This window comes from Schistocerca americana, chromosome 3 (assembly GCF_021461395.2).
Source record: "Schistocerca americana isolate TAMUIC-IGC-003095 chromosome 3, iqSchAmer2.1, whole genome shotgun sequence".
Taxonomy (NCBI): domain Eukaryota; kingdom Metazoa; phylum Arthropoda; class Insecta; order Orthoptera; family Acrididae; genus Schistocerca; species Schistocerca americana.
The window spans coordinates 292,520,024-292,539,731 of record NC_060121.1 but is presented as its reverse complement, the minus strand read 5'-3'; the positions used below and the strand labels follow the sequence as shown (position 1 = coordinate 292,539,731).

The following is a 19,708-nucleotide window of genomic DNA, read 5'->3' as shown; positions in this document are numbered from 1 at the left end:
ACATAACTACTCACTTACTTATTCTTAACATCAATGTCTGACTGCGATAAACCATTCACTACTACTACTACTACTACTACTACTACTAGCACTACAACAAAGAGAGCCCCACTGCACATGTTTGGTGTTTAAATTGAAACTGATAACTGCTGACAGTTTTAAGAATGCATACAAAATATGGAGGAAGGTTAGAAGCAATATGTTGTCATACTAACAGACACACACTTTCAGTATAGCAACTCAAGAGACAAAATGTAAATATTTAGGCACTGTATTCTATCACACAATGATCCAGAGCAAGATACCAGAAGATAACATTGTGTGTATTGAACCGGGGATCTAGAAACGACAGAGAGGCTTCGTCCCACTGTAGCCCTCAGTGGTTCACAATCCCACAACAGGCTACAGCAGTCCACCCACCCACACCGCCACCCCACACCAAACCCAGGGTTATAGCATGGTTCAGCCTCCAGTGGACCTCCCCCCCCCCCCCCCCCAAATGTGTCTCTACCAGACGAGTGTACCCCAAATGTTTGCACAGTAGAGTAACTATGATGTACGCATATGTGGAGACAGTGTTTGCGCAGCAATCGGCGACATAGTGTAACTGAGACGGAAGACAGGGAACCAGACCGCATTTGCTGAGGCAGATGGAAAACCACCTTAAAAACCATTCACAGGCTGGCCGGCACACTGAACCTGGACACTAATCTGCCTTGCGGATTCGTACCAGGGACTGGCATGCCTTCATACTTGGGAAGCAGCACATTAGACCGCACGGCTAGCCAGGTGGGCACAGAAGATAACATACTTTAAAAGATAGCATAATGACATTTATGTTGAAGGAAGGCAGAGAGCAGAGCGGGGTAAGTTCTGAGAAGGAAAACAGTACAGTTTTTTTTTAAAAAAGAAAAGAAAATATACATGTGGGAAAACCTTTGGAGCAATCCACAAATGTAATGAAGAAGGAAAAAGTGAAACATACACATGGAAATACGGCCTAAGAATTCAATTCACTATCAGCAGCCCTGATTCTACCATAAGTAACGACACTTGCATCAGAACTGTAGTCACTGGAAAATTCGCTTTCCCACTGAAGCAGCTCTATGTAGCTATGATACACAATCGAATAAAGCAGATTAAGCTCAATGGCTTGTCTGGATGCCACAGTGCTTGATCTGTGGGCATGTATACACTTGTATTGTTTTGTTCTGTTGTATTGTATTGTATGTTAACCGGGGACCTAGAAACGACGGAGAGGCTCCGTCCCCGCCGCAGCTGCAGTGGTCCACAACCCCACGATGACTATCGCAGTCCACTTCACTCCTCCGCCGCCCCACACCGAACCCAGGGTTATTGTGCGGTTCGGCCCCCGGTGGACCCCTCAGGGAACATCTCACACCAGACGAGTGTAACCCCTATGTTTGCGTGGTAGAGTAATGGTGGTGTACGCGTACGTGGAGAACTTGTTTGCACAGCAATCGCCGGCATAGTGTAACTGAGGTGGATTCATGCCAGGGACCAGGTGCTCCTTCCCACCCAGAAAGCCATGCGTTAGACCGCACGGCCAACTGGGCGCGCTTTTGTTCTGTTACGGAAAGAGCTATAGCATAATTTTTAATCTAAATCATAAGAATGGCTTAACATTCTTCACTTACTGTTGGTACAGACGAACCAGGGACTGTAATCTGCGATCTCTCATTAGTAGTTTAATATCTAACAACTGTGCTACAGGTAAACACAATAATGATTACAATAAAAAGCAACTGGAATGAAATGTTTACTGTGGAATATTGTTACTGTTCTACTCATTTCATTTCTGGAACTGATAATTGAGTGATAATTGTTCTTATTAAAGCATAATTTTGTACAATAATGAAAGTGCAGCAACGTAGTCATGTAACAGTTCATAATCACTAGCAATAAACCACAAATCACAATCATCATTTGTTTCCAACAATCAAGGTAATGCATCAATTTTACACAGTGAACATATTTTAAGAATAGAACAAGAAAAGAAGTAACAATTAGCGTTTTCCTGCATAAGTGTGCTCCATTAAAGCAGACTAACATTCAAGCTCCTAGGAATTCTCATGACCTCCACTATGATGATCATCACTTCTTTGAGAATACAACTAAGAAATTCCTGAAGACTTCTGCTTGTTGCAATAAATATCAGTACGTGTGTGTGTATTGCAATGACAACTTACTGTCAATCATTCTAGTAATAGATATATTAAAACATAAAAAATTGCTTATGACTTATAAAGTAGTACCACTTTTCATTTAATATGTCATCCTGACAGAATGATACTCCCTATCATCAACCTTTATTCCTAGCACAACACATTATATAATAAATAATGAGTACAATACCGTTGCAGTGTGTGTGTGTGTGTGTGTGTGTGTGTGTGTGTGTGTGTGTGTGTGTAGTACAAGAGAAACACCTACAAGTATTTATCAAATGCTGAAAACTGATCAGCTACTGCTGGGATGACTGGTAGAGATAACATGTTTTGAAACAGAACAGCCATTATCAAAATGTGAGTTTTGCCATCTACAGTTATGGAAAGGATATTCCAACCTGGACTTTCCACTGTTTAGTTTCACTGTCAGTGAGGTAAACAGTACACAGAATTTATGCATTTAAATTCACAATATTAGGTAAGAAAAAAGAACATAAAGTGTAAAAATAAGTTTTAAAACAAATAGATAAAATCAATAAATATAACACTGCAAAATATGCATTAAATTTTTTTTATATGTGTCATATAAATGAACTTCCATGCATTAATGAGACAGGGAGAAAGTCAACATTTGGAGAAGAGTACAGATAGACAGTCAAAGACTATCTACCATGGAAGACAAGAACGAGCAAAAGGTCAAGCTTCCAACAAGAGAACAAGCTTGGTATTATAAAAATACAGAAAAAGGAGCTGTTCTAAATTGATATTACAATACAACTTATTGCAAATATGATTTTAGTTGACTCTTAATGATTCTGTAAATCTATGAATACAGTGTTAATTGAAATAAAGCAATGAATAATTGACTAATGCCACTAAAAGTTACCACTTAGTTGAAAAATGAGAAATCCCCCAAGCTTTCATTTAATTTGATTTTTTTTTTTAACTTAGTGATTCATTTGAGAGAGAGAGAGAGAGAGAGAGAGAGAGAGAGCATTGGAATAATGGTAAAACACTATGATTGCTCCGTGGATTTTAAACTGATGCTTCATGAATTTCCAGTCATTAAAGTTACAAATATTACAAAAACCTAATAACACGAAACTTGACAAATTTATTAAAGGGAAAAACATCATGAGCAGTTTTCAGTAGTATGTCTTAGTTACACCTGCTCCAGGTATGTTACTTTCAACAGCTGGTACAGAAACTTTCCTCTTCAGCCACATGTAATTTAGTGCTGTGACTGCATGGAGGTAGGAGGCAGATGGAGTGGGGAGGGGGGGGAGGGGGAGGTGCATGTGCACAGCTAGTAAAAACATATTTTCAATAAATACTGAACTTCTCACTTTCTAATAAAAATGATGAATCTTGCGCTTCATTTCTTACATTTCTTACTTTACTGATAACACAAGTTCACCTTACAACTCTCAGAGTTATTGCAACTGGATGAAATTGTTGTAGCTCGTTACCTTGATGGCACAGAGACGTGTGGCTGGCTGATCACTTATAACAAAAAACACTGATGAAACAATGCACCTGAAAAAGGCCTTCCTAACAATTTACAGAGCAAATCAGATATTTTACACAATCTTGAAATTTGTACCAAGTTTCTCTCATTGTCAGGTAAAACGGGCAGCACATCCTGCTTCTCCTCCTCCTACCGCCGCCACCACCACCACCATCACCTTAAAGGGTTGGCGATCATGTATTTATACCAGACGTGGCACACATTTTAAAGTGATAGAAAACTGATCACAATTAGTGTAGACATTCTGAACTGGCAGCCAATGAACTAATAAAGCAAGACATCCATCCTGGCAAAAGGATGTCATCAGTATGTTATGCTCTTAAACTTCTATCATCAGTTTGTAACAATCTGTTTCTTGTGGTGACATACTACTCCTACTCAGTTCTTCCTATGGGCTGCTATTCTGGGGGTCAAATGCACAAAACATGGACACAATTAATTTAAATTGCAGTAAAGGGCTATAAGAATAACAACTAGAAGTAGTAATTGGGCTCAGTGTAAAGAACTATTTGAAAACCTGGGTATTCTTATTGCACCAAATGAGTAAATTAACATTACTAACTATTTCACAAAGAGTTCTCTGCAAAATCTTGAAACAGGAGCCAGTTTGGACTTACATTTACTGGAGATGTATGGGGGGGAATCAAAACAGCATTTTATATCAGAGATTAGAATTGTACTACACATTGTCTGTGGAGATGAAAAAGATTATTAAAATACATCTATTTAAACAGGCAGCTAAACCATTCTGCATAAATAATGGATATTACACAGTTAAAGATTACTCAGAGGACTCACAGTAGCAGTTAAAAAGGAAAGGGGATAACCTCAACAACCTGTCATGTTACAACACACGATAAAAATATAATACTTTTACAAGAAACTCATGTGCCAAAATACATAGCACATAATAGGATTGTTTTGCCATTCTCCTGAGCTCAACATCTCACTCATCAGGGTGGGATGTTGACTCAGTTTTTCAGTTGGAACGAGCATGAAGACGTGCATCAAGCATAGTTGCATGTTTACTGGTCTGCAGTTAGTACAAGAGGCACATCAGCACGTTCATGGTCCAAGAGTCAACAGTAGGTGTCCTTAGTATGTGCAGCCATTAAGTGCTAAACTATGTTTTATATAATAAGTTATGTGGTGCAAATGGTGTGTAGGTCAAAGAACACGGTAGTACAATAAGGGCAAACTGAATGAGGCAGCTCTATCCTGATTTAGGCTTTCTATGGTTTTCTTAAATAATTTCAGGCAAATGCTGGGCTGATTCCTTCATAAAAGCCATGGTGGACCAGCTGTCCTATCCTCATAAAGGCACAGATAGTCTGTGTGTATGTATGTTTGGAGCTATTTATTTTCAATGTATCAATATGACAAATACTCTACCATTAAACAAATATATAAAGATAGAAAATACTACTACTACTACTACTACTACTACCACCACCACCACCACCACCACAGCTGCTGCCACCGCCGCCGCCACCGCCACCACACAGAAGTATTTTAATGTTAAAATCTATTTTTGAAGGCTTATTACTGTATTACTTTTTGTTGGAATTCACATTGTCATCTACTGTGTTTGATACAAATGCATGTAATAGACAGCAAGAATACAGAATACATAGCAAAACAAAGGTCACTTCTTGTCACACTACTACAACGGTGATCGTAGATACACATGCAAACTTCAGTTTCTCGCAAAACATATGCTACTGAGCACCCACTAATTGATAGCATAGCCCGACCTTTTGTCTTAATCATGGTAATTTCATATTCAAATCCCATATCTATATTCAACACTAACAAGAAAATATTTCCTTTTGTTTAATAGTCATAGTACTATGGCAAAATTAACATTCAGTTTTCGGATGTAGTGCAAAATACTGCTTAATATTCAAAAAACACTAACAACTGTAAGTTTTACAGAGCATTAAAGGCGAAACAAAATATTTAACATTATATCTGACCTGCGAATGATGGCTTCCATTCATTGTTCGCAGACTGAAGAGTCACAGTTTTCACATTTACTGACAAAACAATGTCTTCTTCCACATATTTCAAAATCAAATTGTTACATTGGACATTAATATTACTGACTATCCTATTGACCATACTCTGAACATATCCTGGAGGTGCAGAAATGTTCTCTTGGCTGTAACAGAGCAGAAACTGTAAGAAGTATAAATCCTAAATACACAAGCCCAATACAAACACTTACAATGAAGTAGAAGAAAACCATATACTAATCAAACGCTGAAACTTAAATAAGAAACAGCTAAGAAAAATGCAAAAAGTTAAATATTATACATTTATTTATGAGGTTTTGCGAAACTATCTGATTCAGAGGTATTTTAGTTGGTTGCAGAACAAATCGGTACACAGACAGTTCACGGATTGCATATCTTAAGAAACAAAAGATTTGCTGTATTGTATGCATATTCGGTGGAGACTTGTTTATTTGGTTCTATTAATTCAGATCTCTGGTTCATTTAGATTTTCTTTCTTTCTTAATAGTATTGTAGCTGTACATTGCGGTATTTCATACTCCAGAAGTATAGTCACACCCACCAATAATGAACCTAGCAGCACATCTCTGAAATGCTTCAATATCTTCCTTTGATCTGACATGGTGGGGATACCAGACACTTGATAAGTCTCATAAATGGGTCACTCAAGTGTTCTATACTTGATCTCCCCTATAGACAAGCTATACTTTACTGGACCTCTCCCAATGAACCAAAACCACCGTGCCTTCCCTACAACTGACCTCACGTGCTCATTCCTATTTCATATCATTTTACAACATTATGTCTAGATATTTCATTGTTGTGATGGTGTCATGCATAATACCACTAATACTGTATTCGAACATTACAGGAGTGTTTTTCCTACTCATCTGCATTAACTTACATTTTTCTACATATTAGAGCAGCTGCCATTCATCACACCATACAGAAATTCTCTTAAGTCATCTGGTATACTCCTAAAGTCACTCAATGACGACACTTCCCTGCGAGCTACAGTGTCATCAACAAACAGTCACAGATTGTTGCTCACCCCATCTATCAGATAGTTTACATGCAGAGAACAAGAGCAGTCCTATCACATTTCCCAAGGACACTCCTGGGAATACCTGTCTCTGATAAATACTCACTAAGACAACATACTGGGTTCTATTACCCAAAAAGTCTTCAAGCCACTCACATATCTGTGAACCTATTCCATATACTAAGATCTTCATCAACTGTTTGCAGTATGCCACTTTGTCAAACACTTTCCATGAAATCTAGGAGTATGGATCTGCCTGTTGCTCATGGTTCACAAGCTATTGTGTGGGCAGAGTACAAGCTGAATTTTGCCCAAGTGATGCTTTCTACATCTGTGCTGATCTGTGGACAGGAGCTTTTCTGTCTCAAGAAAATTTACTATACTCAAAATTAGAATATGCTCAAGAATTCTGCAGCACGCTAGCATTAGCGATATTCGTCTGTAATTTTACAGGCCTGTTCTTTTACTCTTTGTATATATGGGATCCACTAGTGTTTTAGTCATTTAGGACTTCATACTGGGTGAGAGATTCGTGATAAATGTGAGGTAAGTATGGCATCTATGCTGAAGAGTACTCTCTATAAAAATGACTTATTTGTTTTCAACTGTTGCAGTTGCTTCTCAATGCCAGGGATGCCTATTTCTGTGTCCTCCACAGAGAAGACTGTGTGATGGCCAAATGATGGTGTCCATATGATCATTCTGTGTGAATGATGTTTTAAATGTGGAATTTAAAATTACAGCTTTCTGTTTGCTGTTTTCTATTGCTACACTAGACTGATCAATGAATGGCTGGATAGAAGCCTTTCACCTTCTTAGCAGATTTATGTAGGACCAGAATTTTCTTGGGTTCTCAGCAAGATCTTTCACTAATGTATGACAGTGTAAGTTGTATGTTTCACAAACCAGCCTTTTTATAGATGTGTGAATTTCTAATAACTTCTGGCTGTCTACATTTCTGAGATTGCAACTATTTCCATTTCCTCAGCATTTTCTGAATTTTATTATTAAACCACAGTGGGTCTTTTGCATCCTTAATATACTTCCTTGGCACATACCATTCTGTAGCACAATTTACGATCAGTTTAAACTTTGTCCAAAATTTCTCCACATCCATCATAATGGACCTAAATGGTGTCCATTCATTATTAATATAGAATTGTACAGTTCCATATTTCTCCTGTTGGCTGTGAACTGACACAGAAGAGAAAGGCAGTGGTAGATAGTGGCAAGAGACAAAAATTTGTATGCACTACATATAGTGGATAACGGGAGTTGTCCAACATTGCTGCTGAATTTGATGATGGAATTTCAACAGTGTCATATTAAATGAATAACTGAAAAGAAAATGAAGACTTTTGTTTCAAACTGATTACAAAGGACAATCTGCTGAGTCAACAATAATCGAGTCCTGGAAAAATTAGGGTAGGCAATTGGTGAGTCCAATGGAGCAGTTAGTACATTGAATAAGAGATATGATGTAAATGTTGACCCATCAGAGTTCGGTGATTCATTTGAATATATTCCAGCAAGAAGCCACCAGAGTTCAATGATGCATCTGCAAACATTCCATGATGCCAGGATGCTTAGACATACGTGTTAATGATGTAAATGACTGGAAGCAAAGTGACAATGATTTCTGATAATGGAATTACTGCTATTTGTTCATCTGCAGAAAACAATGATAGTGATGTTAAATTAGCTGACAATGTTGGTGATCAATCTGAAAACATTATTATGCCACATATACCGTCCAGCCAGATCAACGTGACCACCTGTCAAAGGACTAAATAACTACTTTCTGAAGCACAGACCACTGTGATAAGTCCAGCAAGATACCAACAGGGATGTGGAGCCATTATGACTCCACTGCTGTAGCCAGCTGCGCTAGGTTTCTCAGTTGAAGATCCATGGTGCAAAAAGCCCAACTGAGATAGTCTCACAGATTCTTGACTGAGTTTAAATCCGAGAAGTTTGCTGGAATGTGGAGTATGGTAAACTCATATTGGTGCTCTTTGAATCACACAAGTTCACTGTGAGCTGTGTGACGTGTTGTCATATTGGTAGAAGACATTGTGCCGAAGAAAAACAAACTGCATGTAGGGATGGACACGGTCTCCTAAGCAGATGCATATTTGTGTTGCTCTACTGTGCCTTCCAGAATGAAAATATCAGCCCAGGAACGCCAAGAAACATTGCACACACCATAACGTTTCCTCCTTGTTTGCTTTCAGGCTTTTTCGCTCTACATGTCAGCGATCATCTGTCCGATGGAGCATAAAATGTGATTAATCTGAAAAGGTCGCCTGTTGACACACAGTGGATATCCAGTTTTGGTAATGATGGGCTCTGGCCTTCATCATCAGTAAACAGCAGTCAGGATGGGTTCATGAACCAGGCACCTGCTGTGGAGACCCATACACAGCAATGTTCAGTGAACAGTCACTGAGGAGAAACCTTTGGTTCACCTGGGTAGACACTTACTCAACAGTTGCTCACATATTAGCCTGTACACAGCCATCATTCACCCATCATCTATGGCCTGTGGTGTACCACAGTTGTCTTGGCACTAGATTTGGCTAGTACCATTTGGCCATGCGTGATATACTTTAATCACGGTAGCATACAAAAAGTTTACAAACTTAGTCATTTCAGAAATGCTTCCACCACCCTTGGGTCAGAAGCCAATGATCATGTCCTTTTGTATATCATATAAATCACTCTGTTTCCATATTACGACAATGACTGTGCCATTTTCTGCATCGCCCGATATGCTATATATGCCCTCCACTGCTAGTATTGCCAGCTACTGTCTGTGAGTGGTTATCCCATGCTGACACTAAACATAGGTAGTGGTCACATTATTGTGACTGGACCGTGTAAATAGGCAGTTGCGCAAAACAATGCAGAATGTTAAGTGGAAGCAACGTTGGCTGAAAAAAACACTGGTGAAACTGATGCATGATCTTGTGAGGGGTCAGGATTACAAGATAAAGAGACCATTTTGTGGAGTCAGTCATCATCAAACTAATCACAAACCCTACTCTTTTCACTCAATAATTCAATCATATTAAACTGCTTTAATTTTTTATGTTTAGTATGTTATTTCATGTGTGTTTGTGTCTACCAAATAAAAACCATGATGCACTAGATGCGTTTAGATAATCTGCACATATGATGAGAAAGCTGTCCCAAAAATTATCTACGCATTCCTCTTTATTTTCTGAGTTTTCTCTCTCACTCATTTATTTGAACAAACAATTATGATTAAAATTAGCAAGGTGCATTTCAGACACTAAAACAACAGCTTAGTTTCGGCACACCAAATTGCAAGAAAATGACAAAACATACTTCCTTGGTTTCCTACGTGATTCCTTTGCGGCAACACTGGTAGTTCCTGAATGACCGGCTGCTTCTGGACACACAGTATCTTCATTTTTTAAGTTCAAAATGCATTCTGAAAAAAAGGGCACACAGATCCAAACTAGTGGAAAATTGTAATCCTGTTACAATCTACGTGAAACTTGAATTACACCCAAAATAAAATTCATTAAGCATTTTTGGAGAAACCAACCAATAGTGTTTATTGTGATGCTTATAGGTTCAGAATTCAACTTCGTCCAAGGTACGTGAATTAGGAGTTCATGTATGTGACCACTTGCAAAGCTGAATGGCAGCTGCAGTTCTTGCTCCAAGACTTCAAGTCGAAGCTCCAGATTGTGAAAGGAAGCATCTCCTCCCCATAAAGAAACCTACAACAGAATAACTATTGGTATACATTTTAATGACAGACTCAACTAAGACAAAATTCAGTATGATAGTCCAACTCTACATCAAGTTCAGCTACTGAATTTTACAGAAACCGTAATCTTCAGGCACAAAGTGTCGCAGTACTTGTCATATATAAATAATGAACAGGCTCACAAGTTCATATTGTATTCACACAAAATCTTTAAAAATATCATTTACCTTTACCAAACATAATCACATAAAGATATTTATACAGTGTACAAGAACTTTAAGGTCACAATCATATGACCAGGACATGATTCTAAACACAGAACTCTGTGATAATGAATTAATGGCTAGGAATGAATCTTTAGCATTTTATTGACAAAAAACTTGAACCTTACAGTAACAATTGAAGGTCACAAAGATTACAAAACGTAGGTAATTCAGCTCTGTGGTACTCCATTGGAAACTCCACTGACACAATTCAACTCTGTGATTAAAATCATATGGTTCCATAGCTTGCTCATGTTGTTTATGATTGGAGGGTACATGCTACTTCATCAGTACTCTCCACATTGTATTCCTCTAAAAGAGTATTTCATAGTTAAGTTGACGTGATCTTATGGATGATTTCTCCTCCACACAATCAAATGTAATCTGCTTAAATTCTACAGTACAAAAAATTCTTTCTTGAGACTCTCGGCAAACTCTCTGATTTGATTGCAACAACTTATATTCCCATTGAGAAACTGCAGTGAAACTTCTTTCTGCACAGTCACTCAATTTTCTGGACACTACATTCAGCTGCACCTGTCTCAACGACCGGTCATGCACTATACACAGTGGCAAACTCCACCTCTGTGTATTTATTACGGTAGCACCGCAACACCGATATGGCAAGCAACTGATTGTTAAGAAATCTAAACAGTTTAGAGACACATGCCTGACACGCAATGTCCCTTACCTCAAACTATTCAATTTCTGATCGTCTACCGTCTGTATACTGTTTGTGATACCCTGTATGTTCACATACCTGCAATTACTATGCAAACAATCTCATAACCCTTCTCCAGCATTCCAGACTTCCCTAACAAGCACTACATGTCGATTAAGAATCAGTTATCAAAGCACGGTGGCCACGTGTTGTCTGATGTCCCCAATGTCTGTGAAGTATAAGGCTTGCAAGGTTAATTTAAGGTGGAGATACATAAAGAAATCTGCCAGTGGCAAATCTGGAGAATAAGGAAGAACAGTCACCATGTATTGAGCAAGAAAGTTGAGCACATGGATTGCAGTGTGCAGACGGTCATTGTCATGAAGGAAATTCCACCATCCACTCACTTACAGTTCTTACCAACCCCCTCCCCCCTCCCAGAAGTGTTGCAGTAGCCATTTCAAAACTTCCATATTGACAGTTTCGCCCTTGGGTAGAAATGAATGATGTATCAAGACCTTCCTATTGAAAAAGACAATCAATATCATCTTAATCTTTGTTTTTATCAGCTGGCTATTTTGGGAGGTGGGGAAGATGATGAACACCATGCCATTGATGGTCACTTGGTCTCCAGATTGTATGGTAGCACCAGGTCTCACTCATCTCCTATGAAGATGGTTTCCAAAAATTGTGGATTCCAGTCAGATATGTCAAAGAAATCTCCACACTTTCATCAGAGTTTGCTTCTGCTAATTTGTTAGTGTGTTTGGTACAAACGGGGCACATAGCTTCCACCTTTTTAAAAGTTCATGAACAGCAGTACTTACACTGTCTTGTTGGATGTCATCTGTGACTGTGCTTATTGATGGTCAACCCAAATGCGGCTCATACTTGACACCTTCCTTTCTGTATCTACAGCATTTAAAACACTCAAACACACACGTTTTACTCACTGCTTCAACACTGTACTCCATGAGTCTCCATTTTCATTTTACTTAATTTGAATCAAAATTTCATGTTAATGTATTGTTCCATTTAGCGCTTCATTTTACAACAATACAAGTTCTCACAGTGACTTGGTTGCAGCATACACCACTGCTCCACTTCGGTCATCTGGACAACAGGGAGTGCTTGTTGACATACAGGCCATTCACTGAACTTTTCAGATGCAGCTTGGAATAATAATAATAATAATAATAATAATAAAAACACTTGCATATTACTACATCAGGCCAACTGAATGTGATTCATGACATTATTTTTTTGTGAGCATGTGATGTCATGTAAGTGAATGTATTTGAAAATTAGTTGTTTAGTATGTTACTATTTCTAATCTAGATCTTGTCATCATCTTTCTCGGGTGTTTATTTGAGATTGGTTTGACAGTTATGAAGAGATGTGCAACATGACATCTACCACAATTTTACTTTAAAAGTACGGAGTGTTCAATAACTGTACAAAATGCCACAAATATGGGAAAGTGATGAAAATGGTTAAAGCTTTTCTTTCTATACTAGGGATGGATTTACATAGCAGTGCTGAGAGGACAGTGTTCGGAGGTCTAATCATAGAGACACTTGGTATGAAAAATAAATGCTTATCATCTGTGACACTATTATGTTAGCTGTTTTTAAATTTTTCTTTAGCAGTTCTGTTTTCATGGGACTAGGATCACCGAACATGTCACTTTGTTACATTTATTTTTTGAGTTATCTGTTTTGCAAATACAATGGTGTTTTATTTTCTGTAGTTATTTTGTGAAAGTGTTTATCTTTTAAGCGTTTCCTGAAAGTTACATATGTTTTTACTCAGTTTTAAGAACTCTTGAGGAATGTACTATATTTTGGTTGGTATCAGGTAATTCAGTTAAGTTACATTGGTGAGATGAAGTTATTGATAGGAATGTAGCTCTCCATTTGCTGATTAGTTAAAGTTTGTGAACTGCTGACCCGTATCCATTTCATGATAATCACGAAGTTAACTTTGTAGTGAAGATATAACTACCGACTTCACAACAAAATAGACTCTTTTTTTTTTGTGACAGTTGCTATTAGGTGGTTGTTGGGCATTGTTAAGTTCAATTTAGATGCACAGGTTACTTGAGTATAACAATACCAGCTTTATATCAAAACTGGTTTTCTGTATAGTTTTTGGTATAAATGCTATACCATGGTTGGTTAGAACCATGCAGATTAATTTAGCTGTACATTTTAATTGAAAATAATGATACTAACTTTAGGTTAGAATTTGTAGATATTTTAAGAAAGATAATTTAATTAATTTCTTTGTTTATGGGTTTTCCATTTTGTGCCTGGTCAGAGCTCCCAGTTTCCTGCAGATGATTCATTAATTACATACCAGATATACCTGCTGTCATGTAGTATTTGTGTGCATGTTTTTCATAAATGTCAAGTCATATCTACACAAACTGCTTACATCCACCATTTTGATGTTGTTGTGGATCACAATTGATGCCCAATACTGAAAGGTTCAGTATTTTCATAAGGCCGATGTAATTCTTTGAACTCTGCAGGTATACCAGCAAGTACAAGTTCTTTCCTCAATCACACATTCCCAATTTCAATGAAAGCAAAATAATCAATAAACATATTACAAACACATATTTTACAATGTTTACCTGTGAATCTTCATGTCTGAAATTTTTTATGTATTTATCCACATAACTAAGTAATATAGGTGTGATGTATGATTCCAGTTTGAACATAGCGGACTTTTGTTATCACAGAACATAGTATCTTCAGACAGCAAAGACCTGGAGAAAGAATACATCATTACTACACTAACTGCAATGCAAAAACAGATTACTGAAATTAAAAAATTTCTACAGAAACACTATCATACTGGTGAAAAATTTAAACTGATGTACATCTATTTATTCAAATAATTCACTACAAAAAAGAAGAAGAAAAGGTTTAAAAGGAGAGGATTGAAGGACTAGAGTAAATGGGCCAGCAATGTATTTACATTTGGAATTCATTAACTATGTATTATATAATTACTAATCTTATGGCAAAACATACTGTATGCCTCAGAAAAATTTCAACTCAAGTTTGAGACATCAAAGTAAACACTTTGCGAGGTACTGGTAAATGTTGATCACACGATAGTCAGAACGAAATAGTCATCGAATAAGTATTGTGTCATATGGCAACTTATGACATTTCAAAGATATCTCCCCCCAAGAAGTCATGGGAGACATAGTACAAGTTTAGATTGGACAAAGTTGGAGCAGAAAATCAATCATGAGCATTTGAAAGAAACCATTCCAGCATTAATCTTAAGTGGGTTAGGGAAAGCATGGATGGTGCAAGTCTAGTTGTTCAGATAGGGATTTGACTTTCACTTCTCCAAAACGTAAGTCAAGTAACTTGGTCAGCACATAGTTCAGTGTAAGGTAAAAATATGTGAATGATAATAATCAAGACGAAATGATTTGCCACATTTCTCCAGCCTGCTGACTATCCTGTGCATATGTGTGCTAAGGCAGAAGGCTGAATAGTACATAGAACTGCTGTCAACAAATAAGCAGAATTTGAAATGTATCCTCACTATAGACACTGTATTTTAAAGGCAACTGCAAAAAAATGATACTTTACTAACCCATGTAACACAATTTTAATAATGCATTCTGAACCACTAAAGTACTCTGCCAAGAAGAAAAACAGCAGAATGGAGGGCCATCCTGAAATGCCCCCTTCATGGATTTGTGCACAATATATATCCATGGAGTACTATGCAACCTTCCCAAGTCTAAAATGTACTACTATCAAATGTTATTTAAGCTGGAATGGCACTTTTATAAACACATTCGCATAGCTTGCTTGTTGTACGTGTCTTGCAAATCAACACAGTGGAAAGCAACAAAAAGGATTCCAGAATCCAGGTGAAGTGGAGGTTTTTGGTTTTGGTTTAGGGTGCAAAAACAACTAGGGTCATACATGCCCATGTCAGAACTGTTGAACAAGAAGACAAAGAGAGGAGTTAAAAATGACTACAAATTAATGCCAATTGACGGAAGAGAAGACAGTTAAAAACAAGGACATGCAGAAAGGTCTACAAAATACGTCATACAGAGCCAGAGGTCCTGAACTAAAGATTAAATGTCCTTCACCATATTGCTATGATGGATAAAAAGTAAAACACGGTCGACAGCCTGGGCATCGTTCGCTAAAACAGCGAATAACTCAGATGACAAACACAAATAAGAATGAAGGTGGTTAAAAAAGGGGCATTCAAACAGGAAATGGCAAACCATCAAAGGTTGAGGGCAATGACCACAAATTGGTGGGGATCATCACTTAACAAATGGCAATGGATGGAAAGACAGTGCCTGATATGCAGTCTAGCTAAAATGACCTTCTCACGGCGAGAGGGCTGAGAGGAGATTGTCCAAGCCGCTGGGAGATGCTTAAGAATCTGGAGCTTGTTCTCATGAAGGAAGAACCAGTGGTAATGCCAAAGTGACACCACTTGCTGACAGACAGCAATGCAGAGATCATCATAGGGAATGTAAGAACTTGCAAGCTGAGGTGCAAGGACTGCAGCCTTGGCAGCAGCATCAGCGGCCACATTTTCTGTCAGACTGACATGCCCGGAAACCCACAAAAACATCATCGTGGCTCCATCAAGAGTGAGTAAGTGACAGCTTTCCTGGACCATTGCAGTAAGGGATGGACAGTGTACAGCACACAGAGGCTTTGAAGGGCACTGAGAGAGTCGGAGCACATGGCGCAATTGAAAAGCCTGTGTCGTCAGATGTACAGCGTGGCCCGATACAGGGCGATGGGCTCTGCTGTAAATACTGAGCAGTGCTCCGGAAGCCAATACTGAAAATCGTCAGTGCCAATATAATGAAGGCACTCCCAACACACTGTCGGTCCATGAGCCATCACCGTACACAAAGGTACTATTGCAAAGTTCTGTGCAAAGGTCGTGAAACTGATAGTGGCAGAACAAGGCAGGAGTAGTGTCCTTAGGAAGCAAATGAAGGTCAAGGTGAACACAGACCGCAGCACAAAGCTAAGTTGGTGAACACTTCACATACATCAGGAAAGTGGCAGCTAGCATGAAGTTAAGCTACCAGAGAAAGAGCCGAAAGCACACTCCAGGAGGTAACAGAGAAGAGTGACACACCCCATACTTGGGATCAAAGGAGTCATCAAAGGAGGAGGCATAGGATGGGTGGCCACACATGGCAAACAGCATGCATACCTGCTGAGGAGAAAGTGGTAGGACGGCAGTAATTCGGCAGTCTCAGCATACAGACTCTCAACTGGGCTAGTGTGAAAGGTGCCAGTGGCCAAACAGATGCCGTGATGGTGGATAGTATTGAGCCGTGTAAGGAGGACAGACATGCAGATGCATAAATGAAACACCCATAGTCTAGTGTCAAACGGACAAGAGCCGGTGCAAATCTGCTCCACTAAGGACACGTAGGACACTGACAGACCAGCATACAGCGGGCTGCCAGGTAAGATAGATGGGAGGACCAGGAAAGTTTCCTATCGAGCATGAGCCCCATGAATTTCATATTTTCAATGAATGGAAGACCAACGGGCTCAAGATATAAAGACAATGGAAGAAACCAATTGTGCCGCCAGAAATTCATACAAATGGTTCTGACAGGGGAAAATGAAAGCTATTGTTGATGTTTTGTTAGCAAATATGATCGAGACATCGCTGAAGATGCCCCTCAATGAGACAAGTCTGTGGAGAACTGCAATATATGGCACAATCATCAACGAAAAGGGAGCCAAAGATGCCCGGCAGGAAACAGGCCATTATAGGGTTAATGATGATAGGAAAGAGGACAACACTCAGGACAAAACCCTGGGTCACACCGTTTTTCTGGATAAAGTTGTCCAGCAAGGCAGAACTCACATGCACCTTGAAAACTTGGTTTTTTAAGAATTCCTTAAAGAAATGGGGCAAACAGCCAGTGAAACGCCACGAGTAGAGAGTACGAAGGATACCAGTCCTCCAGCAGGTGTCACAGGCTTCCTCCAAATCAAAAAGCATGGCCACAATCTGGGATTTCTGCAGAAAACCATTCATGACACGGGATGACAAAGTGAGGAGATGGTCAACTGCAGAATGCCGTGCTCGAAATCCACACTGTGCAGTTGTTAGTAAATTGCTGGACTCGAGCCACCACACCAACCGGACATGAACCATACATTCCATCATCCTGCAAGCACAGCTGGTGAGAGAAATTGGGCGGTAGCTAGAAGGAAGGTGTTTGGCCTTACCGAGCTTAGGTATGGGTATGACAGTGGCTTCACGCCAGTGTCTGGGAAATGTGCCCTCTGCCCAGATGTGGTTGTACATATGAAGGAGAAAGCCCTTGCCAATAAGAGAATGGTGCTGCAACATTTGAATGTGAACATCGTCTGGCCCAGGGGTGGAGGATCAGGATGAAGTGAGAGCATGATCTAGCTCCCTCATAGTAAACGCGGCATTGTAGCACTCATTATTCTGAGAAGGATATCGCCCGAGCCTTCTCCACTCTTTTCCCAATGGAGGAAGGCAGAATGATGGTGGGAGGAGTTCGAAATCTCCACAAAATGGCAGCCTAAGGTGTTGGACATAGCAATAAGGTCCACTATGATATTTTCTGCTACTGTCAGGCCAGAAACTGGGGAATGGATCTCGGACCTGGAGAGCCGTCGGAGGTTGGCCCACATGATAGAAGAGGGAGTGGAACTGCTAAAAGAACTAGTAAATTAAATCCAGCTAGCTTTTTTGCTATCCTGAAGAATGCGACGATACTGTGAACAAAATTGTTTATAATGAAAGCAGTTTGCAACCATGGGATGACGGTTAAAAACGTGGAGAGCACATCATCATGCGCGAACTGCATCACGGCATGCCCACCAAGGGACTGGGACATGGCGCAGGAAAGAGGAAGTGCGAAGAATGGAATGTTCTGTGGTGGTGAGGATAATGTTTGTAAGATATTCTACCTGGTCATCGCAACTGGGGAAATGTTGTTCGCCAAAGGTCGCTAGGGGGGAGTAAAGCCTCCAGTCGACCCTAGTAAGCTGCCATTTGGGAGTGCACAGAGGTGGGGTAGGAGTCAGCAACCAGATAGCACATGGGAAATGGTTGCTTGAACATGTGTCAGAGAGAATGGGCTACTCGAGACAATGGGCAGTGCAGCAGGTTAAGTCCAAATGGGAATACGTGTACGTGGAGTCTGAAAGGAACGTGGGTGCTCTTGTGTTAAGGATGATGAGATTACACTGATTGAGAAAGTCAGCCAAGAGAGCACCTCTTGAACAGGTTCTGGGAGAACCTCAAAGGGGATGGTGTGCTTTAAAGTCATCAAACAGCAGAGAGGAGCGAGGTAGCTGCCCAATAAGCTGGCAAAGTGGCGACATCGAATGAGGGACAGATGTAAACAGTACAAAGGGAAAGGGTCAAGTGAGGAAGGGAAATGCGGACTGCAACAGTTAGAGCTGGGTAGTCAGGGAGATGGGTTGGCTATGATCATCATTCCAGATTAGCAGCATGACTCCTCCATGAGATGGAATGCCATCCTGGGGGGAAGGTCAAAGTGGACTGGGAAGAAATGCGAGAGCTCAAAGTGGTTGTGAGGATGCAATTTTGTTTCCTGGTAGCAGAGTACAAGGGGACACTGTGATTCTTTGTTGAATCGAAGGCTGCAAACATTCCATTGGAGGAGAGTCATGAAAAGGAAAAAAACGAAGGGTTGTCATCTCGGCGACTGCCGAGTGCCAGCCTTTGAAGACTCACTGCTACAGGGCACAGTGGCTAAAGAATCCTGCTCCATGAGGTCAACAGAGGCATTGGCATTCTCCTTCTGTCAATCTGTGGAGTCCAGTGCAGAAAGACGGTTGGTGGTGTGCAGCAGCAACACAGAGGTTGGCCGGGCAAGGGTATCGCGTGGTGACACCATCGAAGAGGATCTCAGAGTCAGCGAAGGAGAAGACCGTTTCCCTTTGATTGATTACCTGCAGCCTTTCTGGTTGGCAGATGAAGACTCAGATGTTTGTTGGCTGGAGGGATGTAAAAAGTCTTCCCAAGAGTATTCCTTCTGCCCTTTCCAGCCTGCTGGTTGTGTAGCATGTGACTTCGCCCTGTGAGTCGGAAGATTGGTGGCTTGGTGCACAGCTGGAGGAGGAGATGGGGATGCTACTATGATACGGGGCGATTTTACAACTGCGGCGCTAAATTTGAGATCACACATCTGCATTGCCATGTCGTTCGTGGAGTTAGATGTAGCAAGAA

The 19,708-nt window shown here is 39.9% G+C and overlaps 1 protein-coding gene across 1 annotated transcript in view; it reads right to left on the bottom strand.

Moving 5' to 3' along the window:
* LOC124606029 (vacuolar protein sorting-associated protein 13B) overlaps positions 1-19,708 on the bottom strand; it is a 219,251-nt gene that overhangs the window by 177,833 nt on the left and 21,710 nt on the right. The window contains exons 2-5 of the mRNA XM_047137992.1: positions 14,076-14,210; positions 10,346-10,523; positions 10,123-10,228; positions 5,691-5,875 (exon numbers count right to left, since the gene is read on the bottom strand). Coding sequence (XP_046993948.1) covers positions 5,691-5,875; positions 10,123-10,228; positions 10,346-10,523; positions 14,076-14,162 — 556 coding nt within the window. The 5' untranslated portion in view covers positions 14,163-14,210. The remainder of the gene's footprint in view (positions 1-5,690; positions 5,876-10,122; positions 10,229-10,345; positions 10,524-14,075; positions 14,211-19,708) is intronic.